Genomic DNA, 27564 nt, shown 5'->3' on the forward strand with positions numbered 1-27564 from the left:
TCATTCATTGGGAAACCGGTTACAGGCGCTGTAAGACTCGCAATTCATTGGGAAACGGGTTACAGGCGCTGTAAGACTCGCAATTCATTGGGAAACGGGTTACAGGCGCTGTAAGACTTGTCATTCATTGGGAAACGGGTTACAGGCGCTGTAAGTCTCGCAATTCATTGGGAAACGGGTTACAGGCGCTGTAAGACTTGTCATTCATTGGGAAACGGGTTACAGGCGCTGTAAGACTCGCAATTCATTGGGAAACGGGTTACAGGCGCTGTAAGACTCGCAATTCATTGGGAAACGGGTAACAGGCGCTGTAAGACTCGCAATTCATTGGGAAACGGGTTACAGGCGCTGTAAGACTCGCAATTCATTGGGAAACGGGTTACAGGCGCTGTAAGACTTGTCATTCATTGGGAAACCGGTTACAGGCGCTGTAAGACTCGCAATTCATTGGGACACGGGTAACAGGCTCTGTAAGACTTGTCATTCATTGGGAAACGGGTTACAGGCGCTGTAAGACTCGCAATTCATTGGGAAACGGGTTACAGACGCTGTAAGACTCGCAATTCATTGGGAAACAGGTTACAGGCACTGTAACTGTAAGACTTATTATTCATCTGAAAATGTGTAAATGGTTCTGTAAGACTTGTACTTCCTTTGGAGATGGTTTATATGCTCTGTAAGACTTGTAAGCCATTGGAAAATAGGTAACTGGAATTTCATAAATTGTAATTCAATGGGAAATGACTTACAAGCTCTATAAGGCAAAGCAATTGTACTGAACTTGTGTATTTATATCTCTTTGTTAATTATAACGACTCAGAGGCTTGTAAAACATTGAAACCAATACAAACATTTTGTAACAATCGAAGTTACTGTTCTATACACATAATTCACTAGGTAAGAGACATTTTACAAACTACTAATGATCCTAACAGCATAAATGTTAAGGTGCTTAGCACAGTTAAGCTCATGTTGTGCTCATGTTTGCATTACAAACATAACTGAGCCGCACCATGAGAAAACCAACATAGTGTATTTTCAACCAGCATGGATCCAGACTAAAGCCTACTGCAGTTAGAGAAACTATAAGCAAACAGCATGGATTCTGACCAGACTGTGCGGATGCGCAGGCTGGTCAGAATCCATGCTGGTCGCAAACGCACTATGTTGGTTTTCTCATGGCGCGTCTCATATAATTTCTGACAAGTATCACAAGGAAACTACTATATACATTCCACTATATACCATTTAATTCACCCTTAAAACAATATGCTACAATTCCTGTCTCTGCAACAAGGGTTCAATGACTCTGACCTTGATCTTACATGAACATGACACGACACTGAGACCATTAGTAATCCTGTTTCCTAACATTATTTTACCTTTGATCAAATGACCACACTATTTGGGGCAGTGAACTGAACTTTATACAATTAACAAGAGCTCGTCGAACACGAAATGCCCCCCTTGATGCATTTAGTAATTGCACAAGGAATAGAAATTATATGCTCACTGTAAACAAAAGTTCTACCATTCTGTTTTAATCTGACACAAAACTATGCATGTGGTCCAAATTTGAAGCCTGTACCTTCAAAAACGTGAAAGCAGGTCACTAGGTCAATGTCCAGGTCAAAATTTTTTTTCGGTGCACAAAACTATGCATGTGGTCCAAATTTGAAGGCTGTAGCTACAGAAATGTGAAAGTAGGTCACTAGATGAAGGTCAAGGTCAACTCATGTTAAGGTTCATCTTGCAACTCAAAACCATACATGTGGTCAAAATTTAAATGTTGTAGGTTATTGACAAGACTTTAAAAATTTTTCCCTATATAAGTCTATATGAACCATGTGACCTCCAGGGCGGGGCCATATTTGACCCTAGGGGGATAATTTGAACAAACTTGGTAGAGAATTACTAGATGATGCTATATTACAAATATCAAAGCCCTAGTCTTTGTGGTTTGAACAAGAAGATTTTCAAAGTTTATCCCTATATAAGTCTATGTAAACCATGTTACCCCCGGGGCGGGGCCATATTTGACCCTAGGGGGATAATTTGAACAATCTTAGTAGAAGCCCACTAGATGATGTTACAAACAAATATCAAAGCCCTAGGCCCTGTGGTTTTGGACAAGAGGTTTTTCGAAGTTTTTCCCTATATAAGTCTATATAAACCATGTGACCCCTGGGGCGGGGCCATATTAGACCCTAGGGCAATAATTTGAATCATCTTGGTAGAGGACTACTAGATGATGCTTCACACTAAATATCAAAGCCCTAGGCTCTGTGTTTTAGACAAGAAGATCAGAAACCGTTTTAACTGTTCCTGGCCAATGTGATCTTGACCTTTGACCTAATGACCTCAAAATCAATAGGGGTCATCTGCTGATCATGAACAACCTAATTATCAATTTTCCTGACATTAGGCCCAAGCGTTCTTGAGTTATTGCCCGGAAACCACTTTACTGTTCCTGGTCAATGTGACCTTGACCTTTGACATACTGACCTCAAAGTCAATAGGGGTCATCTGCTGGTCATGACAAACCTCCCTATCAACTTTCATGATCCTAGGCCCAAGCGTTCTTGAGTTATCATCCGGAAACCGTTTTACTATTCAGGGTCACTGTGACCTTGACCTTTAACATACAGACCTCAAAATCAATAGGGGTCATCTGCTGGTGATGACCAACCTCCCTATCAACTTTCATGATCCTAGGCCCAAGCATTCTTGAGTTATCATCCGGAAACGGATTGGTCTACATTCCGACCGACCGACCGACAGACCGACATCTGCAAAACAATATACCCCACTTCTTCGAAGGGGGGCATAATAATTAAAAGCACATTTAAAGAGCTGAAAATGACGTCCATCGTCTCCATTAGTTTTCCTCCCAATGTCTTCACACACTTGACACAACACTAATTCTGATACAGTTTGTCACATCATTTCAATTATGCCACTGATAAAAAAGTTATTTAAAATACAAATATGAACATATCTGTTTTAAATACCAATATAAACACTACAATATCCTGCTCTCCAGATATACATGTAAATAATGTCACCCTTACAAAAATCTTGAGTGTTAAGTTTAAACATGTTGACCTCCCTCACAAAAAATCTGAGTGTTAAGTTTAAACATGTTGACCTCCCTCACAAAAAATCTGAGTGTTAAGTTTAAACATGTTGACCTCCCTCATAAAAAATCTGAGTGTTTATGTTCAAACATGTGTATTTCCCTTACAAGAAATACGAGTGTTTAAGTTTATACATGTTTATCTCCTCTACAAGCAATCTGCATGTTTACATTCAAACACATTAATCTCCCTTACAAGAAATCCAAGTGTTTAAGTTTAAACATGTTTATCTCCCCTAAAAGCAATCTGCATGTTTACATTAAAAACATTTATCTCCCTTATGAAAAATCTGAGTGTTTAAGTTCAAACATGTTTATCTCCCCTACAAGCTGAGTGTTTACATTCAAACAAGTTATTTCCCTTGAAGAAATCTGATCGATTAAGTGACATGTTCATCTCCCTACCAAATAATCTGATAGTCTATGTTCAAACATGCTTATTTCCCTTACAAGAAATCTGAGTGTTTAAGTTTAAACATGTTTATCTCCCCTACAAGCAATCTGAGTGTTTACATTCAAACATGTTTATCTCCAATCAAGAAATCTGAGTGCTTAACTTAAAACATGTTCATCTCCCTACCATATAACATGAGAGTCTATGTTCAAACATGTTCATCTCCCTTACAAGGAAATCTTGAGCTCTGCAGTTTAAATATATTCATAACTCTTAACAAATAGTGAACATATCTCATGGTGTTCATAATAAAGAAATGTTCACAATTACAAGCACAGAAACATTGCTTCTTTGACATGATTTTAACTTTTCAAAAAATATTTAAAAAATCAACCATGTATAAAATCTAAACAAGTTCATACTTAAAACATGTTAACATTAACCCTCTTTCATGCTATCAGTTTTAAGTCCTGTCAACATATCAAAGCATAAATGCTGTGATCCTTTGTCTAGTCATCAGTGTTCAAATATATGTAAATAACTGAAACATGTTCGTAACTGAAACACGTTCAAACACTAATCATGTTAATATGTTCATAATTCATATGTGTTCAAATTCCATACATCTTCAAACTCCAAGCATATTATGTAATTCATCATCGTCCATAATCTCCTCTTCATCCGACTCTTTCTTCTTTTCTTCAATTTTGGTCTTTGTTGGTTTTAACTTGTCTTGGCTGTCGTCGGATGTTGGTTCAGCTGGGTCATACATATCAACTTCTTCCTCCTTTTCTGACTCCTTGCCTAGTTCAGCTGAACCCTGAATGATTGCTGCTATTCTTGCATCTAGGTCTTCCCTCTGAAATAACCACAGGGAGCAGTAAGCAATGATGACAGAGAAATGAATGAGCGCAGTGAGCAATTTGTTACAAAGCAGTGGTCAAGGGCCATAACTCTGTGGTCTGGCTTTGTGAAATTCCAAACCAAACACCAGGTGCACAACTTCACATGCTGAATAACAATTCTGTGGAAAACACTTTTTGAGCTATTTGAGACAAAGGCAAATAACAAATTTGGATAAACAAGTAACAAGGCAGCCAAATGTAAGATATCCCAAGCCCCCCTTTCTCCTCCTTCCCAAGTTTGCCCCCCTCCTCCCCACCCCAAAAAAGGCATACTTCTCAAAGATAAGCTGCTGTTTTGCTCCAGTGAATATATAAATGCAGCAAAAGTGACTCAGGACTGCCTTATATTAACTTTTTATCCTTAATTGAACTTTTTTTTTTCCCAGTCCACCATTTCGCAGGCAAGTCAAGTATATGAAATACACACCATCTGTACATGTAACAGGATCTGTTTCAGCATTCACCAAAAGTATCGTATTTTACATTGTGAATAATGCTTCATGTAAACACATACAGGGACAAGGTTTATGTAAAGAGATAAGAACGATTTTTTCAAAATTCAGAGTCACTTACTTTCCTATTTCAATACACCCATTTTACATCATCTGCATATACTTTAACCTTAACTCTGCTAAATTTCTAAAATAAACTGGTTCATCTGGCATTCAGTTTATGCAGTACCATTTACTGTTTGAAGGGGTGTTCACTGATAATTTACTGACTGAATAGCGAACATTGAAGCCCATGATCTGCCTGCATGGCCGCAAAGGCAGAATTATCTGCTGCCAGCAAGCTAGAGGTTAAGGGGAATGGAAATATTGTTGTATGGGGTCATATTGGTCTGGAAATTTTGTGCCATGATGTATCTTTTTATAGCAGAATCTTCATCTATCAGTATATTACAACATAATTGAGCCATAAAATGAAACGAGTAAAGTGCCTTCATGCAAAAAGTTAACGTTGTGACGAACGAATGATTGGACGGACAGTTGAAAACTAATATGCCTCCCTTTGGGGGCATAAAAACCAACATAGTGCATTTGCAACCAGCATGGATCCAGACCAGTTTGCACATCCACACAGTCTGGTCAGGATTCATGCTGTTCGCTTTCAAAGCCTATTGCAATTAGAGAACCCTTTAGCGAACAGCATGGATTCTGACCAGACTGCACGGATGCGCAGGCTGGTCTGGATCCGTGGGCACTATGTTGGTTTTCTCATGGTGCGGCTCATATCATTAGCAAATGATGGATCAGCATTAAGGGCAAGAGAATCTTTGTTTGCTTTTTTTTGGTTTGTGGTATTCCAACAGTATTTCAGTTATGTAAAATGCGTGCAGTTAACCTAACCAGTGTTCCTGGATTCTGTTCCAATACAAACCTGTTCTTCACAAGTAACTACAAACAACCCCACATGAATCAGAGGTGGAGGATGAATGATTTCAGACACAATTTCTTCTATCTAAAGATGAAAACAATACAAACCTCATTTTCCATTTCAGAGTCACTCTTGAAGTCATCCTCAGCAGTCAGCTCACTGTCAGCTTCTGCCATCTTTGCTATAGAGTGTAACATTTCTGACGCTTTTGCCAGTGTAGCTAATCTGTCGTCAAGATCTGTATCGGTCCTGAACATTGAAATAATATCATACATATCATGTGGCATATAACAAACTGCATTTTGTATAGAGAATTCTTTTAACATAATAAAAACTTCCTACAACTCAAAGGATTTATTCTTTCAACTGAAAACAAGACTTAATTGTGAAATTAATCTCTCATGTTAAGGTTCTGTGAAAATATTGTTATTTCAAGGGACTAGTTTTCTTGCATTATAATTTTTTTTTTTGGTTTGGTTTAAAATCGCACCGACACAATTATAGGTCATATGGTGACTTTTCAGCTTTGATGGTGGAGGAAAACTTCATGTGCCCCTCCGTGCATTATTTCATCACGAGCGGGCACCTGGGTAGAACCACCAACCTTCCGTAAGCCAGCTGGATGGCTTCCTCACAAGAAGAATTCAAAGCCCCGAGTGAGTCTCGAACCCACATCGATGAGGGGCAAGTGATTTGAAGTCAGGGACCTTAACCACTCAGCCACGGAGGCCCCTTCTTGCATTATAAGGTTGTATTAATCCCCTTTACATTGCAAATAAAATAACCATTTATGTTAACTTTAAAATTTAAAATCCTCAAATTCCTTCTACCATGAAAAAGACATTTTGCCTGAAACCATAGACTTTAATCTGTATATTCTGTTGCTACATCTTTTTACCTATCATCAGCAGATTCTGCCGATACGACAGCATTTTCTTCCTCATCAACGAGATCCAGTTTCGGGGAGAAATTATGTGGATTGAGATCATCTTCAGTGTCAACTTTATGTAAAACTTTCTCTTCCTGCGCATCTTCTCGTGTGTCGCTTTCTGTTGTATCCATTTCTGTCTCTGTTGTAACAACATTGTCAAGGTTCACACTATTATTAGCACTTTCTAAATTTGTTTCATCAGCTTTATTAACACTAACAGTATCAGCTGATTGTGTCTCACCATTTTGAATGCTTAATTCACTTTCCGAAGGTCTATGGTTGGTATCTCCATTCACAACAGAATTATTCTGACTGTCCACATTTCTTGGGGAATTTTCTCCATCCACTAAATCCAAGCCTGGAATAACTGCACTACTACTTACATTAAATCCAGAGAAAGTTGACATGTTTAATAAAGCAGAGTCATTGCCTAGATTATCAGTGTTCTCCTTGTTCTCAGTATTTTCTGATTGGCCAGATTTGTCCTGAGCTTTCCTTTCCTTCATTTCTTTAATCATCTGTAAAAATCAAAGAAGACGTGTTTGCTTTCCTTCCTTTAATCAAGTGCATACAACCCTTGAGAGTTTTTTTAATTGCAGTTTTAGTTTTATCTAAGTATACATATCTCGTGATTCTCTGAACTACAGTTTCAGCTTTATTCTAGTGCACATATCCCAAGATTATTCTTTGAATAACAGTCAAAACTTCAATCAAGTACACATGACAGCTTTCTAACAACGCCAAGGTGGAGGGAAAATGAACACACTTTTAATAAACAACTATTTCATTACAGTTTTTTTTCCATCAGTCCCTGTGTAATACCCAACATCATTTCACTTTTAGGACTATTATTTTCGCTACAATATACTTTATTATCAGAGTAACATAGAAGTAACTTTCCTTTCAAAACCATCAAATGACTACCAATTTCTTAAACAAGAGGACCATGATGGTCCTGAATCGCTCACCTCTTCCCACATGACCCAGTTTTGTGTATGACGTCGTTTTTTCTATTATTTGACAAAGTGACCTAGTTTTTGAGCTCATGTGACCCAGTTTTGAACTTGACCTAGATATTATCAAGATAAAAATTCTGACCAATTTTCAAGAAGATCCATTGAAAAATATGGTCTCTAGAGAGGTCACAAGGTTTTTCTATTATTTGACCTATTGACCTAGTTATCAACGTGACCCTGTTTTGAATTTTACCTAGATATCATCAAGGTGAACATTCTCACTAATTTTCATGAAGATCTCATGAAAAATATGGCCTCTAGAGAGGTCACAAGGTTTTTCTATTTTTATACCTACTGGCCTAGTTTTTGACCGCACCTGACCCAGTTTTGAAACTGACCTAGATATCATCAAGGTGAACATTCAGATCAATTTTCATGAAGATCCATTGAAAAATATGGCCTCTAGAGAGGTCAAAAGATTTTAATAATTTTAGACCTACTGACCTAGATTTTGACCGCAGTTGACCCAGTTTCAAACTTGACCTAAATATCATCAAGATGACCAATCAGACCAACTTTCATACAGATCCCATGAAAAGTATGGCCTCTAGAGAGGTCACAAGGTTTTTTTATTATTTGACCTACTGACCTAGTTTTTTAAGGCATGTGACCCAGTTTCAAACTTGACCTAGATATCATCAAGGTGAACATTCTGATCAATTTTTATGGAGATCCATTCACATGTATGGCCTCTAGAGAGGTCACAAGGTTTTTCTATTTTTAGACCTACTGACCTAGTTTTTGACTGCACATGACCCTGTTTCGAACCTGACCTAGATATCATCAAGATGAACATTCAGACCAACTTTCATACAGATCCCATGAAAAATATGGCCTCTAGAGAGGTCACAAGGTTTTTCTATTATCTGACCTACTGACCTAGTTTTTGAAGGCACGTGACCCACTTTCGAAACTGACCTAGATATCATCAAGATGAACATTCAGACCAACTTTCATACAGATCCCATGAAAAATATGGCCTCTAGAGAGGTCACAAGGTTTTTCTATTATTTGACCTACTGACCTATTTTTTGATGGCACGTGACCCACTTTCGAACTTGACCTAGATATCATCAAGGTGAACATTCTGACCAATTTTCATGAAGATCTCATGAAATATATGGCCTCTAGAGAGGTCACAAGGTTTTTCTATTTTTAGACCTACTGACCTAGTTTTTGACCGCACATGACCCAGTTTCGAAATTGATATCATCAAGATGAACATTCAGATCAACTTTCATACAGATCCCATGAAAAATGTGGCCTTTAAAGAGGTCACAATGTTTTTCTATTATTTGACCTATTAACCTAGTTTTTGACCTCACGTGACCCACTTTCGAACTTGACCTAGATATCATCAAGGTGAACATTCTGACCAATTTTCATGAAGATCTTGTGAAATATATGGCCTCTAGAGAGGTCACAAGGTTTTTCTATTTTTAGACCTACTGACCTAGTTTTTGAAGGCACGAGACCCAGTTTCGAACTTGACCTAGATATCATCAAGATGAACATTCCGACTTTCATAAAGATCCCATGAAAAATGTGACCTCTAGAGTGGTCACAAGCAAAAGTTTACGGACGCATGGACGCACGCACGACGGACACCACGCGACCACAAAAGCTCACCTTGTCACTTTGTGACAGGTGAGCTAAAAAAAAAAACTGTCAACAAGTCAGTCTTGTGGGAATAATGTTTTAGTTATGTAGTTTTAAAAAGACTTTGTTTGTTCGGATGTTAACACCATTTTTCAAAAGTATTTCAGTTATCTAAAGGCATGCAGTTAACCTAACCTGTGTTCCTGGATTCTGAACCAGTACAAACCTGTTCTTCACAAGTAAATGCCAACATCCTCGCACTAATCAAAGGTGGAGGGCGAATGATTTCAGACACACAACGTCTTTTATCAAATCGTCATGGAGAACAAACGCCACACCCAGGAATCAAACTCATGACTCCACAATCCGAAGATCTATGCTCTTCCTACTGAGCTAAGCTAGCAGGCCCAACTCTGAATGGCCCAAATCTGAATACACTTCAAAATACATAGGCTTGGGATTCAGTCAAAAACTAAAACCAGTACTGGAAAATCCCAAAACTATATTTTTACTATTCTACACTGTAACTGTGACCTAAAGAGTATGTAAGAAAAACACAAGGTGACATAACCAACTTACTTCCTCACCGCCCAAGCCATCACCTATAAGAAAGAGTTGCTTGAATTTACTGTAGATATATTCTGCCTTTTTCTTGATCTGTTCACTTCCCTTGTATTTGCGACACTGTAAAACAGTAATATTTATCTGCTTCAGTGTTTGTACTAGGACTGCCAATCAGTTATACTGAATAATATCAAATCTGTAATTAATATACTGACAAGCAATGTGGATAATACTCAGGCCAACTCACTTATCTGCCAAATTAAAAGTATTTATAAACTTTCAATTGCATGTTCAGAAAACTCTAGAAAGTGGAAATCTGAGATGGCAGTGTGAACATTGATCTGAGTAGTGACAAAACATGCATAGAAGAAGTATTAAAAGAAGAAACTAATAAATCTTTAAATCAAAATATACGAGCTGCGCCATGAGAAAACCAACAGTGCGTTGGAACCAGCATGGATTAAGACCAGCCTGCACATCTGTGCAGTCTGGTAAGGATCCAAACTGTTCGCTAATGGTTTCTTTATGGAGGTTTATTTTATCTGTTATGAATGAATTCTGTTCCTTATAATGGAAGTGCACTGCACTCATTTCATGAACTGTTAATATAAATAAATCTGTTCTCTGAAATGGAGATGCACTGTGTTCATTTAATAAATGGATTGATCCTTACATATTAATTTGTTCTTTTTAATGCAGCTGCGTGTTTTATCATTTTGGCGGCTAAAGCTTGTGGTTATTTCATTTTACGGCTGTATCATTTATTTTGCCCACTATAAAGCACTGCTGTCAGCCAAGTGAATAAAATCAATAATGCAAATGTTTACTGTCCTGTGTATTCCAAACATGGTTCAACACACATAATGCCAACTTTGGCACAGATTAGAGTTATAACGAACCATTTTTATGCAAACAATGCTGACAACAACTGATTAAAACAAATTAATATTTTTCTGCTGAAAACTTCTTAACTGACATATTGCAAGTCAACATTTCTACTAAATACATATAAATAAATTGTTGTAAAAAATAAAAATGTTTACCTTGCTCACGACAAAAAATGATCTATTTTTCTCAAGACCAAACAACTGACAATTTGCAAATCATTGTGAGAAAATAAAGTGCTGTGATAATTCAAGGTCCTGTTGAAAAAATGAAAGCCAAACTTTTTCAACATTATATTTCTGATTGTACCAAAAAATGCCATTAAAATAAAGGGTTTCACAAAAATATTTCGGGTAACCCAACCCTTTCCTAATTTTAGCAGAACAATTCGACAAGCGATGATAATAATATAGTGAACTAAAGGTCGTATGGCATCTTTCTGGCTTTGATGGTGGAGGAAGACCCCCGAGATGTCCCTTCGTGCATCATTTCATCATGAGCGGGCAATAGGGTAGAACAACCTACCTTCCGTAAGCCAGCCCAGCTGGATGGCTTCCCCATGCAGAATTCAACGCGTTAAGTGAGACTAGAACCCACATCGCTGATGGGCAAGTGATTTGATGGGCAAGTCAGCGGCCACAGAGGCCCCTCTACAATATCCAGATCAATGATGTTATGTCGTTACTTTAGATTTATCAAAATAACAGGACTACCATAATGGAAAATCGGATAGTCTATTAACATGGGAAGAGTTGAGAGTACAAAACAGTTTGCAAAAATGTGTGATATGTGAAAACTGGATGGGTTGTTAAATCAGTTGAGGGAAAGGTCAGAAAGATGAAAAGTCACATGAAAATTGGTAGGGGGATGGGGGAGGGTGTTAAACAGGGGAAGGTGTGTGAAAATATTCAAAACTGCTGATAAAGGTTTGTCGATCTGGGAAGAGATACAGGTGAAAGATCATCTGTTTGTTTGTTTGTTTAACTTGTTGTTTCTAAATATGTTTCAGCAATTCACCAAAATCTATTTAACCTAAAAAATTGTTTCTGGATTCTGGCTTTCGTCATGGAGATCAGCTGGCTCACCTTGATTACCAAGGCATTTCATGCTCTAATTCCTGACCTTGACAGACAGGTATGTATTGATGAGAAAATATTATGAAAACTTAAATATTAGAATACCTTTTTGATAGTGTTCATGATGTCTGGATTTTTCTTCAACATGACATGGTTTACTGGCAGCTGGTCCAAATCTTCCATCACAGCTATACACTTGTCTACATCCTACAGGGGAGGTTATATATAGATGATAAAATATCAAATCTATAACACTGATGTACTGTTCTGGTCATATGGCGACTTTCCATCTTTTCATGGTCATGAAAATTTAAAGCCGTATTATTACAGAGACAATGAACACCTGGGCAGAACCACTGACCTTTATTCAGACTTGCAGGATGTCTTCCTCGCTCAGTGACCTCAATAATTCTGCCATGGAGGTTCAGCTAGGTACAATTTCAGTTCATTAGAGAATGAATATTACAGCATTATCATAATATGCAACAAACAATGGCTGTGCACAGGATAGTAGCTTTTTTTCCTATGTTCAAGAAAGAAAGTAGTTTTATACTTAAAAGAAAAATTCTTTTATCTTGATTTTGACTGCCAAAATATTGAAGTACTGAAGAGAACAATGATACAATAAGATAATGAGCTCTATTTCAATAATTAAGAAAGTGTATATGTTACAAGGGAGAGAATTCTTACAGCATGTCCTGCTTTCTGTAGCGATCTTTTAATTTCTACATCCATCTGAATTAACTTGGCTTCAGTTACAGCAACTGTAAAAGATAAAGATACTGTTGTCTGTACTTGATCAAACAGATTATTGGTACATTTGTACAGACTTTTGTAACAGCTTCAAGAAACAAGACTATAGGTTAAGTGAAACAGACTGTAGGAACAGCTGCATGAAACATTGTAGGTACAGGCATGAGAAAATGATTGTGGAAATAGCTGCAAAATCATGATTATAGGTACAGCTGTATGCAATACATAAAACAGATTGTAGAAATAGCTGCAAGAAACATTTAGTATTTCATGAGCCAGAGCAACTGGCACAAGTTAATAAATTATCAATCTTGGCGAGACATTACACCCATAAACATTCTGACCAAGTTCGATGAACATTGGATACAAACTGTTCAAGCCAGCAAACTGGAAGTTTTTTGCTAAGCCCCACTCCCCCTCCTCTCTAGCACTGTTGCTGTTTAAATAAGAGAGCAAAGCTTTTAAGACAGCATTCCCCAATACTTTTCTCAAAGCCTCTTCTATCCCCCTTGACTGAAAGGCCAAATCTCTGAGTGAAATCTCTTGCCTGGTCCAACTATTTCTTCTTTGACAATATCATTTAACAAATTTATCAAATATATCTTACAGCTGATTTTCTCCTTCTTTCTATCTTCTTTTTTCTTCTCTAACTTGAGCTTTTTCAACCTCTCCTTTTCTTCCTCCTTTTCTTTTCTGAAAAATGTAAAAGCTGCCTCCTCTATATCGGTTACAGACCACTTTTTTTTAAATCACCACAGTAACACCGTATTTCAACAATATCTCACTGTAACAAGTGGTCTTTGAAATACAGAGTGATCCTAGATTCTCTACTCATGTACACACTAACTTTCTCTCCACAAGTATCCCACGACCTCCTCTCGTGAATAAACGGTGGACTTGAAGGCTTCAGACAACATTGCTAACATTTTTTTGGCTGGTTAAGCTCTCCACTGACTAAATTTGAACTGTTCTACAATAGTTGCATGTCTAAACTAAGTATAAATATGGCACTTAATCTATAAACTGTGCAGAATATCATTGTCTGTCTATTTTCATTTAAGGTATTTATGCCCATAATACTACTTCAGCATTCTTCGGCGGTTACAAAAACATGGATTTACGTACCAAATATTGCCAAAATTGTATTCCAAGAATACATTATTAAACAGGTCCATTAGCTTAAAGTACAATACAATATAGAAAAGTTACATAATGCAGCCTGTACATTGTTTAGGTTGAAATCCATAAATTCATTTCCTTACGAAATTGCCCTTTTGGCCCAAACAAACAAAATGTTTGTGCCTATGAAAATAAATTACTCCACTGTAACTTACAATCGTCTTTCTTTTTCCTTCTGTTTTTCCAATTTTTCTTGTTTCTTTCTTTTGATTTCTTCTTCTATTCGTCGTTTTTCTTCCTCTGAATCTTTTGTTCTGGATTCCTATACAGGAAATAGGAAAAAAATAGGAAAATAAGGCTAACACTGAGTGAGACTTTTTTATTGATATATCATCAGACAAATATTAAAAATACAGGCATATACAGGTAAGACCCTCATACAGAAGGTAAAGCAGTTAAATACAAATCCATACACAGGGTATGAATTCATGCTTGCATACCTGTAAAAAGTGTTAAATGCTCATGAAAACTTCAAAATGCAAGTTGAGATTTTCATGAACTTGCAATTTTTGCAAATTACAAGCTTGGGCAGAATGACCTGCATTTATATAAATTTTCTCTTCTTTTTATCACCACTCTTTCCAAGAAAAATTATGGCAGTGAAATTTGTCATTTTAAGAAAGCTACAAGTCATGAACAGAAGTTTACAATCAAAACATGCCTCATGTGCATGCCTATCCCAATAGCTGACAAGACCAATCAAGTTTACTGCATGTACATGTTTTTTTTTTGTTTTTTTTTCTGGTAACCAATAAACTACTAGTACAAACATGAGCTCACATGGATTTTTTTAGTGCCCTAAACTCATCAAGTTCTAAACTATGGACTAAAAATGCAGTTTTTTTCTTCATTTTTTGAGGAAAAAAAATGGTTTGTGAGGGAAATGCAAGATCAATTCAAACCTATGTTAATTTCATGGTTTGTTAACATCTCAGAAACTGAATGCAAGAGGTCATAAATTTAGGAGAAGCACTTAGAGCCATTTCGCATTCACCCCCAATTTTTTCTTGACACTGCTGGATTTTATGGGCTTGATTATATAAGTACCATTCTTGCCTACCTAGCGGGGTGAGTCAAGGCTGTCTGGGTTGCAAATCATTCTCCACATACCCTAGGTAACAGACAAGCTTCATGTGCTTATTCTGACATCATGCCATGACGTCAACAACTACAACCCTGACTTAACATGACCTTTGAAATTAATGCAATGGTAGGCAAGAAAATGATCCACCTGTGTCACAATGTTGTTTTTTCAAGCCTGTCCTACACAGGCTGTCCTGTCATCCTTATAATACCTACTTCCTCAAATACTAATTTAGTTTTACTTATGACAACTAAATACAAACCTGTTCCGTTTTGTTCACATTGCTCTCAGCTTTGGATTTCTCGGCCTTTTTCTCTTCCTTAACTTCTTCATCACTTTTGTCTTTATCTACTTTTACTGCATCTTTCTCAGACTTATCTGATAGTTCAACACCCTTTTCATCTTCAACTTTATCAATTTTATCTTTTAACTTGTCTTTAACTTTCTGAGACACAGTTTCAGTTTTATTGGATTTTTCTACTTTCACTTTATCTTCACTTTTTCTTCGTTCCTCTTTATGATTTATATTAGAGTCTTTGCTAGTGTGCTTAGATTCTTTAGAAGAGTCTTTCAAGTCTTTTGGCATTTCTTTTGAGTCTTTTTCTGTGTCTTTAGTTACTTTCGTAGTGTTCTTAACTTCCTTTTGTTTAGATGCTTTCGGAGTTTTATCTTTAGTATCAGCTTTTAATTCTGGTGATTTAATATCTTTCTTTGTAGGTGAAACCTCCACTTCCTGTGAAAAGGGGGATAAATCAATATGTGAGAAACACATCCTTGAAATTCTTATGGTTACAGACACATACTGATGGTAGAACTCTTGCCAGTTACAAGGCAGTTTATCCACTGGGGCTGCCACAGACTGAAAATTCTGATTCAATCATGACCAGATTTATTTTCCTATTAAATTCAGAAGAAAGAACATGTGTGTTCTTATGCAACAAATCCACAATTTGCATGTCACAATTATTATGTCATAGCACCAAATGTCAGGAAGAGGCATGCTGGACAAGGAATCTGCACAAAACAGCCAACTAATTAAAGAAACTGTTCGTAAACAGTATGGATCCTTACCAGACTGCGCAGGATGGTCTGAATTTATGCTGGTCGCAAATGCACTATGTTGGTTTTCTCATGGTGCGGCTAATATCATGTTAGAATCCTAATGATATTTCTCAAACAGTGATTTTTGTCTCAAATACAATCATTGTTTTTGTTCAGATGCTATCATTACAGTCCAAGTTCATTCACTTGATATTGGATAATTCGAACACCACCCTTGGCTCAAATTCATTTTTAGAATTCTGGCAAAATCCCTATAAAGTATATAATGCATAATTTTTGGTGGCAGGAACTACTGGTAACAAATTTACAAAGAAAAGTTGTGTTTCAGTGAACAAAGTTCCACTGTATATTAACTCTGGCTGTACTCTCTAGATATAATTCCTTTGCATCTGAACCCCAAGAAATTGTTTTATTCAACAACAAACGACTGTTTGGGATTCATTATCTCTTAAATAAACACAGGCTACTGATGAGTTATCATCGAAACTCAAAATCACAAATCTGTTTTACTTGGATGTAACGGAAGTAAGACATAAAATGATACTAAGTGCAGATGTTTAGGCTAGATGTTGTTTGATCTGACTCTTTGAGACAGCCAGAAATTCAAGATAACTGAGTTCAAAGTACCAAGTTTTAACTGTAAAAGAGTCTGCTAAAAGTCTTAAGTTGTTTGCTACAAGTTTTTAGCTTCCAATTTTGATTTTACATTCCAAGCATATTCAACCAAATTGTGTTAAAACTGTAATTTTCTGAATATTATTATTTTCTTATACACTGCTACAAGCATTATACAGTCAGCTACCAAACATACAACTCTGACAAATGGGAGATAACTCGAAAATAAAACTTTTACATTTTTGGCCATAATTTGTTAATTCTTTTAAATTTTTAAAAATCTGCAAAAATTAAAAAACCAACTCTCTATCTACATGCAGTTACCTCCCCATCAAAGAATTTCTTCTTTTTCCTTTCTCTTTTTGGTCTATCCCCTGGTGATAGTTCTTCGTCATTTTCTTCATTCTCATGTTCAATCTTCAATTCCTGTTTAGCCTTCTTTATTCTCTCTGCCTCTTCCTTACGTTTCCTGAAATTTTATACTATTTTTTGCAAAAGTGTAGCCAGGTGTAACACTGTTAAGGGCCACACAAAATGTATAAATAAGGAGCCAGAGTAACAATGTATAAATTAGCATGGAGATTTTCTATGCCACCTTATTCTCCATTTTGAGTGCAATTCATTGATTAAAAGCTTTTCGTGGATTGTATGCCAGTGATGGCTGAGTAAAGCCACAAATACTGAATCCAAACTAGTACTTAAATTTTCTGTTCATTTCATTTCAAAAGATATATACTTGTCAATTTTTTGTGACTGATGAAAATCACTTATATTATCAACATTTGTAATATCTAAGGAGATTCAAACCTGCCACTTCTGGATGGCATGCCAGTGTTTTACTTGCATCAACATTTCTCTTTTGCTCAAGCACATCTATCTAGTTACAGAGCATGTGCTCAATATCCCACCATAAACTTTGAAAAATTTCACAACCAGGAAATGCATTCTTTCTCTCTTGCAACTTAACTTACTTTTCACTAGCCTCTTCAATCTTTCTCTGTAATTCCTTCTTCCTTTCTTCTTCTTTCTTCTTCCATCCACTGAGATCTATGTCATCTGATTCGCTACTGTAAATGAAATATTATAACTAATATTACAGGCATTATTTATTTCGTTAAAGTTTAAAACTAACAATGTAAAAGGAACAAGAGCACCGCCTTGCGGGTGCTGACGCTCATCTGATTTTTTTGTATAATAGAAATATTGTCCTACCCATGATTTTCTAAGTCTAAAAAGGGCCATCACTCTTGCAAAAAGCAGGATAGAGTTATGTTTCTTGATGTACAGTGTCCACTTATGATGGTGAAAAACTGTTGCAAGTTTTAAAGCAATAGCTTTGATAGTTTATGAGAAAAGTTGACTTAAACATAATATTCAACCAAGAAAATGATTTTTCTAAATCCAAAAGGGGCAATAATTATTGCAAAAAGCAGGATGGAGTTATGTTGGTTGCTGTACAGGGTCAGCTTATGATGGTGAACAAGAGTTGCAAGTTTTAAAGCAATAGCTTTGATAGTTTAAGAGAAAAAGTTGACCTAAACATAAAACTTAACCAAGAAATCTGATATTTTCTAAGTCCAAAAGGGGCCATAAATCTTGCAAAAAGCAGGATGGAGTTATGATTCTTGCTGTACAGGGTCAGCTTATGATGGTGAACAAGTGTTGCAAGTTTTAAAGGAATAGCTTTGATAGTTTAGGATAAAAGCTGACCTAAACATAAAACTTAACCAAGAAAACTGATTTTCTAAGTCCAAAAGGGGTAATAATTCTTCCAAAAGGCAAGATGGAGTTATGTTTCTTGATGTACAGTGTCTGCTTATGATGGTGAACAAGTATTCCAAGTTTCAAAGCAAAAGCTTTGATAGTTTAGGAGAAAAGTTGACCTAAACATAAAACTTAACCAAGAAATCTGATATTTTCTAAGTACAAAAGGGGCCATAAATCTTGCAAAAAGCAAGATGGAGTTATGTTTCTTGCTATACAGGGTCAGCTTATGATGGTGAACAAGTATTCCAAGTTTCAAAGCAATAGCTTTGATAGTTTAGGAGAAAAGCTGACCTAAACATAAAACTTAACCAGGCAACGCTGACGCCGACGCCGACGTCGACAACCGCTCAAGTGATGACAATAACTCATCATTTTTTTTTCAAAAAATCAGATGAGCTAAAAATGATCCCCTCTCCTTCCCCCTCCTCCATTGATACCTTATTTACTACAATAAATACAGACTTGATTTGTTTGTTTGTTTTGTTGGGTTTAACATCGCACAGACACAATTATCTATAGGTCATATGGTGACTTTCCAGCTTTGATGGAGGAGGAAGACCCCAGGTGCCCCTCCATGGATTATTTCATCACAGGCGGGCATGTGGGTAGAACCATCAACCTTCCATAAGCCAGCTGGATGGCTTCCTCACATGGAGAATTCAATGCCCCAAGTGAGGCTCGAACCCACATCGGTGAGAGGCAAGTGCTTTGAAATCAACGACCGTAACCACTTAGCCATGGAAGCCCCCAGACTTGATTTGATCGGTATGGTGTTTCAACAATATTTAGGTTGTGTGCCTGCAGTCTGTTAACATAATCAGTGATGCTGAATTCTGTACCAGAAGTGATTCGAAGTCAAGAACCATAATAACTTGGTTATGGAAACTCCTTGGAATACATGGTTACCCAGTTTGACTAGCCAAACTGATGTTCGACTTTCAAGTGTATGTGGACATAGCCATATTGTTGACACTGCTAAGCTGGCAGAATTTCAGCACACAAACATTACTCAACTGATTTTTTACTTTTTTTTTTGGTTAAACATCACACTGACAATTATAGATCATACCGATGGCAATTCCTGTCAAACCTAATCCTGAAGTGAAGGAGTGTCAAAACCATAAACCCTACATCAGATGCCTTTAACAAACTGTAGACCTTGTATTACAGCTGATCTGTACCTACCTGTCACTCAGTGAGCTCAAACTGTCACTAACTTCATCATCATCACCAACATCTTTCTTTTTCTTTCCACCCGCTGGAGTTTTCTTTGCTGATCCTGGAAAAAAATCATGAAATGCTGTTCTACATGTCAATACATGCTTTGTATCAGTCATAGTCAAATGGAATACAAATGTCAAATACTGAAGATGTTTTGGCAGACCAGCTGGGAACCATATTTGTGTTTTGTGTTTGGGACACCATTTTTCCAAATCTTTACTTGATTTTTTTAACAAGAGCTGTCCGTAAGACAGCTAAGCTCGACTATTCGAAATATTGTCACAGAAGCAGGAAATTATTACCCAAAACGTTAAATATCAAAAGAGTTTTAAGTTCGAAACGGGACATAATTTGACCAAAATGCATATCAGAGTTATGGGACTTGATGCTATCAACTAGTTTAATAACCCCGAAGAAACATGTTAAGTTTCAATTCCATATCTGCATTAGTTTTGGAGATAGTAACTTGCATGTAAAACTTTAACCAGAATTTTCTAAGTCCAAAAGGGGGCATAATTTGCTCAAAATACATGTTAAGAGTTATGGAACTTGTCCCAGTGAGGTTGGTAACTGACCTAGAAAAAGAATAAATAAGTTTCAAAGCTATATGCCTTTTGGTAATAGCTGTATGTACTTGCACGCAAAACTTTAACCAGGATTTTCTAAGTCCAAAAGGGGCATAATTTGCCCAAAATACATGTCAGAGTTATGGGACTTGATTCTATCAACTAGTTTTATAACCCCGAAGACACATGTGAAGTTTCAATTTAATATCTGCATTAGTTTTGGAGATAGTAACTTGCATGTAAAACTTTAACCTAGATTTTCTAAGTCCAAAAGGGGGGATAATTTGCTCAAAATACATGTCAGAGTTATGGGACTTGACCCAGTGAGGTAGGTAATTGATCTAGAAAAAGAGAAAATAAGTTTCAAATCAATATGCCTTTTAGTAATAGCTGTATGTACTTGCATGCAAAACTTTAACCAGAATTTTCTAAGTCCAAAAGGGGGCATAATTTGGCCAAATACATGTCAGACTTATGGGACTTGACCCAGTGAGGTAGGTAATTGATCTAGAAAAAGAAAAAATAAGTTTCAAATCTATATGCCTTTTAGTAATAGCTGTATGTACTTGCACGCAAAACTTTAACCAAAATTTTCTAAGTACAAAAGGGGGCATAATTTGGCCAAAATGAAGGTCAGAGTTATAGGACTTGATGCTATCAACTAGTTTTATAACCCCGAAGACACATATTAAGTTTCAATTCAATATCTGCATTAGTTTTGGAGATAGTAACTTGCATGTAAAACTTTAACCAGAATTTTCTAAGTCCAAAAGGGGGCATAATTTGCTCAAAATACATGTTAGAGTTATGGAACTTGACCCAGTGAGGTTGGTAATTGACCTAGAAAAAGAATAAATAAGTTTCAAAGCTATATGCCTTTAAATGATAGCTGTATGTACTTGCATGCAAAAACTTAACCAAGGTGTGACGCCGACGCCGACGCCAGGGTGAGTAGAATAGCTAGACTATTCTTTGAATAGTCGAGCTAAAAATTATCTTTGAAACAGATATGTCCCACTCCAACACTAATCTAATTATTTTCTAAAACTTAACAGCACATAACTCGAGACTACCTGGTCTATATAACTCAACTCTGAGCTAAAAATTTGGTTGTTTGAGCTTATCAATGTTACAGAGCTAAGTTCTACGAAAGGCATTCCAACCTTTTTTTGCACTTCCCCCTGTGCTCTGTTTCCGAGGTTTTGGCGTCTTTTTAGCAGGTTTTTCTCCCCCAGCTTCATCGTCACTGCTGTCTTCCACCTTCTTCTTTGGAGGTCGACCTCGTTTCTTTACTGTCTTTTTTGGCGTTTCTTCAATTTCAAAATCCTACAAAAGTAACATCATTACATTTCAACTGCTCATTTGCACATACATGTATGAGGCAACACAATGAATCTATATTATTACAGATGATTTTTAAAGAGAAAGAAATTATTTGTATTTTATATCAAATTTTTACAACTTCATGACTAATGAATTGTACAGTCTTTCAGAAAATTTTACAGATTACCCAAGTGTGTTTGTAAATAAATATTGTGTCCATATCATTAAGACATTTTGTTTCATTTAATTTTCTTACATACAAAAATACTCTTCTTTTTGAAAAACTTAGAATCTGTTGCCATTCTGCTTTAAGTAGCTCCAGACAGATCTAGGAATATACACTCATCACAAACCTCATCGTCGGGATTATCTGATGGAGATTCTACTTCTTCTTCCTCTTCTTCTTCCACTTCCTCTCCTGCTTCTGTTTTCTTCTCAACTTTTTTCCGTTTTGCCACTGGTTTACCACTTGGACTTGTCTTTTTCTTCCTCTTAACTGCTGCCTTCCCCTTCTGAAAATAGTTAAATTTTTTTTTTATCTGGATCATGCAAGAGAATTAATGTCCACATTCAGACAGGAAACAAAAATATTCCAATGCTGTACATGACATGTAGACGGTACACCATTCTTGCAGTTAAACTTAAAGCATGTAAGTGATTGTTTTGGGGTTCAGCATCGGTTTCTTGTATCATTTCATTTTACCAAAGGTTGTCAGTTATTCCTATAGATGATGAAATCCAAATGAGTACTAATTTAATACCTGTAAGTTACTAACAACTTCTGATTTGTTTGTTTTGGGTTTATAGCAATTTTTTTCAACAGTATTTCAATTATGTTATGATGGGCAGTTAACCTAATCAGTGTTCCTGGTTTCTGTACCAGTAGTAACCTGTTCTCCATAAGTAACTGTTAACTTACCCCACATGATTAAGAGGTGATGGATGAAATGACTCTATCACAATGCCTATTATCAAATCATCACAATAAAATATACACTTTGCCTACGGATGGAACTCTGGAACTCGTGACCCAGTGATCTGTAGATCTGCTCTCTCCCTATTGAGCTAATCTGACAGGCCTCCAACTTCTGGATATGGATTAAAAGTGTTGGACAACTGATTATAAAGGTTATCAGTTAACCATGAAATGATCCTGAATTCTGAACTAGTCCCAATTTATTATCTTTAGGTAATAAACAACTTCCAGACATGAACTCAAAGTGTTTCACAAAAGACTAAGATGTATTACCTGTAACCATGGATACTACTTTTGTTGCCTACCTTACAGGGAAAGGCTATATATCTGAAGTCCTAGTCAAGAAACTTTTACCCTGCTAAATTTCTATAATGAACTTGTCCATCTTTCAATTTGGACAATACCATTAACTATTAAAAGGGGTGCTTACCAAAAAGATACTGACTGAATGGCAAACAGTGCAGATCATGATCAGACTGCACAGATATACAGGCTGATCATGATCTACACTGGTCGCAAAGGCAGAAACAGTGGTGTCCAGCATAAGGGTTAAACAAGGGAAGAGTGCAGATAATTTCATATACATGCAACAAAGAGCTGAAATAAGGAATATAACTGACAGTACTGTAACCACCAAAAATATACTGACAAATACATGTGTTAGTCTGATGAACTGTTAGGCTGTTTTGTTACATGAATGTGCTGGTGTTACAAGCTTTTGGCCAATACAAATTTATTTCATGATTATCATCTATGCGATTTTTTCTTTTTCTTTTTTATGTTTCTTTCCCCTCTCCCATTCTCCCACCCTCAACAAAATTCCAGAATAATTTCTATTGGCGTTAAATAACATCTACATATTCTCAATTTGTGCAAAGCATTTAAACATATATTCATTATCTTAGCTTAACCTGACTTTAAATTACCAACTCCAATTTTCCTATCAGCAAGCTGGGAGAGATAGGTTTCTGTGGCTTACAAGTAATAAGTAGAATCTGTTTGCCCCTTCCTTACAACTTTGAAATATTTTTCTTACCTCTACCACTGAAGAGTCTAATTTGTGCAGTTTTAATTCAGGAGATTTCGTAAGTTTGGCTGTAAGGACAGACTCATTCAACTGAAAGTTCATGGCAATAAATGTATGCAAAATATTTTAAGTTTGTTAGCACAGTGCACACAACAGTTTCTGTGCTTTTCTTCTAAACAAAACATGTAAGAAACCCTTGACCAAGGCAACATGAGTACCACCTACGGGTGCCATGACCAGTCTGCAAGTGCTGGACAATACATAAAAGAGATATAGTTCAGATTTTTTAAGTATAAAAAGGGCTATAATTCTGATAAAATGCAGGTTAGAGTTATGGTTCTTGAACTACATAGTCATCTAATGATGATTAACAAGTGTGCAAAGTTTCAAAGTTGTAGCCTGTATAGTTTTTGAAGAAAGGTGACCTAAACAAAAATTTTAACCAAGAAACTGAAATTTTGTTAGAAAAAAAAAGGGCAATAATTTTGACAAAATGCATATCCGAGTTATTGGTCTTGGCCTATATAGTCCCCTAACGCTGATAAAAAAATGTGCAAAGTTTAAAGGCTGTAGCTTTTATAGTTTTTGAGAAAAGGTGGACCTAAACTAAAATTTGAACCAAGAAACTGAAATTTTCTAAGTACAAAAGGGCCATAATTTTTATCAACATGCATATCCGAGTTACGGTTCTTGGTCTACATAGTCCCATAACGATGAGTTTCAAAGCTGTAGCTCTTAATGTGTTTGAGAGAAGGTGGACCTAAACATTCTATCCCACGCAAACCATCAAGTGACGACAAAACCTCGTAAATTTTTTTCTCAAAAATCAGACAAGCTAATAAAACCAAAAATGCTTGGGTATTATAATAGTTTTGACTGTACAAATGTTCATTTCTCTGTTTAGTTTTGTTTATACTATGTAAGTGACAAAACCTTAAGTTGTATCTGAATCTGGAGTCAGCATCCTAGAAAAACCAGTACTGTATTAATGTCATATGAGAAGGCATAATCTTGACCTCAGTCAGACTCGAACCTCTCTGTTGAGCCACTGACAACTTAACCACTAGACCATAGCTTCCTCTGATTCTATTTTAACTATAATATCATTCTTGTACACCATCTGAGATCCAGTATTTGTAGATACAAATTATGTAAAGCTTTTTCTTAGACACAGGCAAGAGAGCTTCAGTCAAGCTTCATTAGGCAAGCTGAAATTAGGAATAAATTGTCAATATGGGAAGTAAGCTGGCTAGCTGCTTAAGACAAGTGACTGTTTAATACAGGTAACTGCTTAATACAGGTGATTGTTTAAGACAAGTGACACTAAGGCAGGTTCACCAGGCAGGTTCACCTGTATACACTAACTTCCCAGCCAGTTCGTAACAAGTTGATCAATCAGTTGGCCTTTAACTTATTTTTCCACTATTTATATTTATTCAGATAACCATAGGTTAACAGTGTGGGTTCATCATTAAATACCGTATGAAAACTAGGTAATTTTACTTGACCAAACAGACTTACAATTAAAATCAGTCTTTCATAAAACCTGTCTCTCCTAACAATTAAATATAACTTTTAAATATACTCAGGAATTTGCACTTGCCAAAAAATGCCAAAAGCAATAATGTATTTTCGTTGAAATTACAAATTACTTGCAAGACTTGGCGGAAAAGTAACAAGAGCTGTCCGTAAGACAGCCAAGCTCGACTATTCGAAATACTGTCACAGAAGCAGGAAATTATTACCCAAAATGTTAAATATCAAAAGAGTTTTAAGTTCGAAAGGGGACATAATTTGACCAAAATACATATCAGAGTTATGGGACTTGATGTTATGAACTAGTTTTATAACCCCGAAGAAACATGTTAAGTTTCAATTCAATATCTGCATTAGTTTTGGGGATAGTAACTTGCATGTAAAACTTTAACCAGAATTTTCTAAGTCCAAAAGGGGGCATAATTTGCTCAAAATACATGTTAAGAGTTACGGAACTTGACCCAGTGCAGTTGGTAATTGACCTAGAAAAAGAATAAATAAGTTTCAAAGCTATATGCCTTTTGGTAATAGCTGTATGTACTTGCACGCAAAACTTCAACCAGGATTTTCTAAGTCCAAAAGGGGGCATAATTTGCCCAAAATACATGTTAAGAGTTATGGAACTTGACCCAGTGAGGTTGGTAATTGACCTAGAAAAAGAATAAATAAGTTTCAAAGCTATATGCCTTTTGGTAATAGCTGTATGTACTTGCACGCAAAACTTTAACCAGGATTTTCTTAGTCCAAAAGGGGGCATAATTTGCCCAAAATACATGTCAGAGTTATGGGACTTGGTGCTATCAACTAGTTTTATAACCCGGACTACACATGTGAAGTTTCAATTTAATATCTGTAGTAGTTTTGGAGATAGTTACTTGCATGTAAAACTTTAACCAGGATTTTCTAAGTCCAAAAGGGGGCATAATTTGCCCAAAATACATGTCAGAGTTATGGGACTTGACCCAGTGAGGTAGGTAATTGATCTAGAAAAAGAAAAAATAAGTTTCAAATCTATATGCCTTTTAGTAATAGCTGTATGTACTTGCACGCAAAACTTTAACCAGAATTTTCTAAGTCCAAAAGGGGGCATAATTTGGCCAAATACATGTCAGAGTTATGGGACTTGACCCAGTGAGGTAGGTAATTGATCTAGAAAAAGAAAAAATAAGTTTCAAATCTATATGCCTTTTAGTAATAGCTGTATGTACTTGCACGCAAAACTTTAACCAAAATTTTCTAAGTACAAAAGGGGGCATAATTTGGCCAAAATGAAGGTCAGAGTTATGGGACTTGGTGCTATCAACTAGTTTTATAACCCCGAAGACACATGTGAAGTTTCAATTCAATATCTGCATTAGTTTTGGAGATAGTAACTTGCATGTAAAACTTTAACCAGAATTTTCTAAGTCCAAAAGGGGGCATAATTTGCTCAAAATACATGTTAGAGTTATGGAACTTGACCCAGTGAGGTTGGTAATTGACCTAGAAAAAGAATAAATAAGTTTCAAAGCTATATGCCTTTAAATGATAGCTGTATGTACTTGCATGCAAAAGCTTAACCAAGGTGTGACGCCGACGCCGACGCCAGGGTGAGTAGAATAGCTAGACAATTCTTCGAATAGTCGAGCTAAAAACTTAGCTGTATTTCAAAGAACTATCATGGACCTAATTTTGCCAAAAGCAAGAAATAATCAAGAAGATTTCTGAGAATTGATCAATAAATGAATACTAAAGCTTTATCTTAAAGGCGCTGACCTCCAGATCTTGCTAAAAAATAATCTTTCTTTCAAACTGAAGTTTGGTCATATTATGAACATTAGAATATGAGTTTTTGTTTTTAAAATATTTTAAAAATTCCAGATCAAGAAAAAAAGATGACTGCATCCGGAATCGACCTCCGGACCACCGCAGAAATAAAAACATTTTCCTGTCATTGTAACAAATAGCGCTATAGCAGAATTAGTGAATTATGACTTCAAAATATAGATATTTATAATTGGGACAGCTTACTGAAGTAACATTACGAACACTTTTCGATTTTCATTGTAAAATGTAGTAAAAACAGCAAATTCTCATCTGTTTCCGTAAAAAATAATTTTTCAGAGATTAAGTTTTAACGTCTTCTTAAGAAATATAGCATTTTTTTCCAGATAAAACTAGAGCTATCACTAAAGGTGATGAATGTACCCCCCGCATGCACTGACACAGTACATTGCAATTTGACGCACTCAAGATTGCATAATTATGTGGACTGTATGTATATAGACTGTATGTATACAGTATAGTAACAAAAAACAAAGTCCCATAACTATGCAGAATATTTATCTAAAAGAATGTAACATGCACCATGCACAACTAGGGTTGGTACTGATCACTTGTGTGAAGTTTCATTAAATTGTGTATAAGGGTTTGGTAGATTAGGCACGCACAAGATTGCATATGCAGACTGTATGTACATAGTATGTTAACAAGAAACAAAGTCCCATAACTCTGCAATTTTTGTCGCTGAAAGAACCTAACATGCCCCATGCACAACTACTGTTGTTACTGATCACTTATGTGAAGTTTCATT

At 36.2% G+C, this 27564-nt stretch overlaps 1 protein-coding gene across 1 annotated transcript in view; it reads right to left on the reverse strand.

The window, feature by feature from the left end:
• Positions 1–848: 848 nt before the first annotated feature.
• The window catches only part of LOC123541934 (hepatoma-derived growth factor-related protein 2-like), a 37323-nt gene continuing 10607 nt past the window's right edge, over positions 849–27564 (reverse strand). The window contains exons 4-18 of the mRNA XM_053531250.1: positions 23466–23546; positions 21807–21965; positions 21294–21456; positions 19529–19622; positions 17548–17643; positions 16901–17045; positions 15162–15632; positions 13971–14077; positions 13244–13329; positions 12574–12647; positions 11989–12090; positions 9938–10042; positions 6711–7261; positions 5920–6061; positions 849–4389 (exon numbers count right to left, since the gene is read on the reverse strand). Of these exons, the coding sequence (XP_053387225.1) occupies positions 4159–4389; positions 5920–6061; positions 6711–7261; positions 9938–10042; positions 11989–12090; positions 12574–12647; positions 13244–13329; positions 13971–14077; positions 15162–15632; positions 16901–17045; positions 17548–17643; positions 19529–19622; positions 21294–21456; positions 21807–21965; positions 23466–23546 (2607 nt within the window). The 3' untranslated portion in view covers positions 849–4158. The remainder of the gene's footprint in view (positions 4390–5919; positions 6062–6710; positions 7262–9937; positions 10043–11988; positions 12091–12573; positions 12648–13243; positions 13330–13970; positions 14078–15161; positions 15633–16900; positions 17046–17547; positions 17644–19528; positions 19623–21293; positions 21457–21806; positions 21966–23465; positions 23547–27564) is intronic.

This window comes from Mercenaria mercenaria, chromosome 19, assembly GCF_021730395.1.
Source record: "Mercenaria mercenaria strain notata chromosome 19, MADL_Memer_1, whole genome shotgun sequence".
Lineage (NCBI taxonomy): Eukaryota > Metazoa > Mollusca > Bivalvia > Venerida > Veneridae > Mercenaria > Mercenaria mercenaria.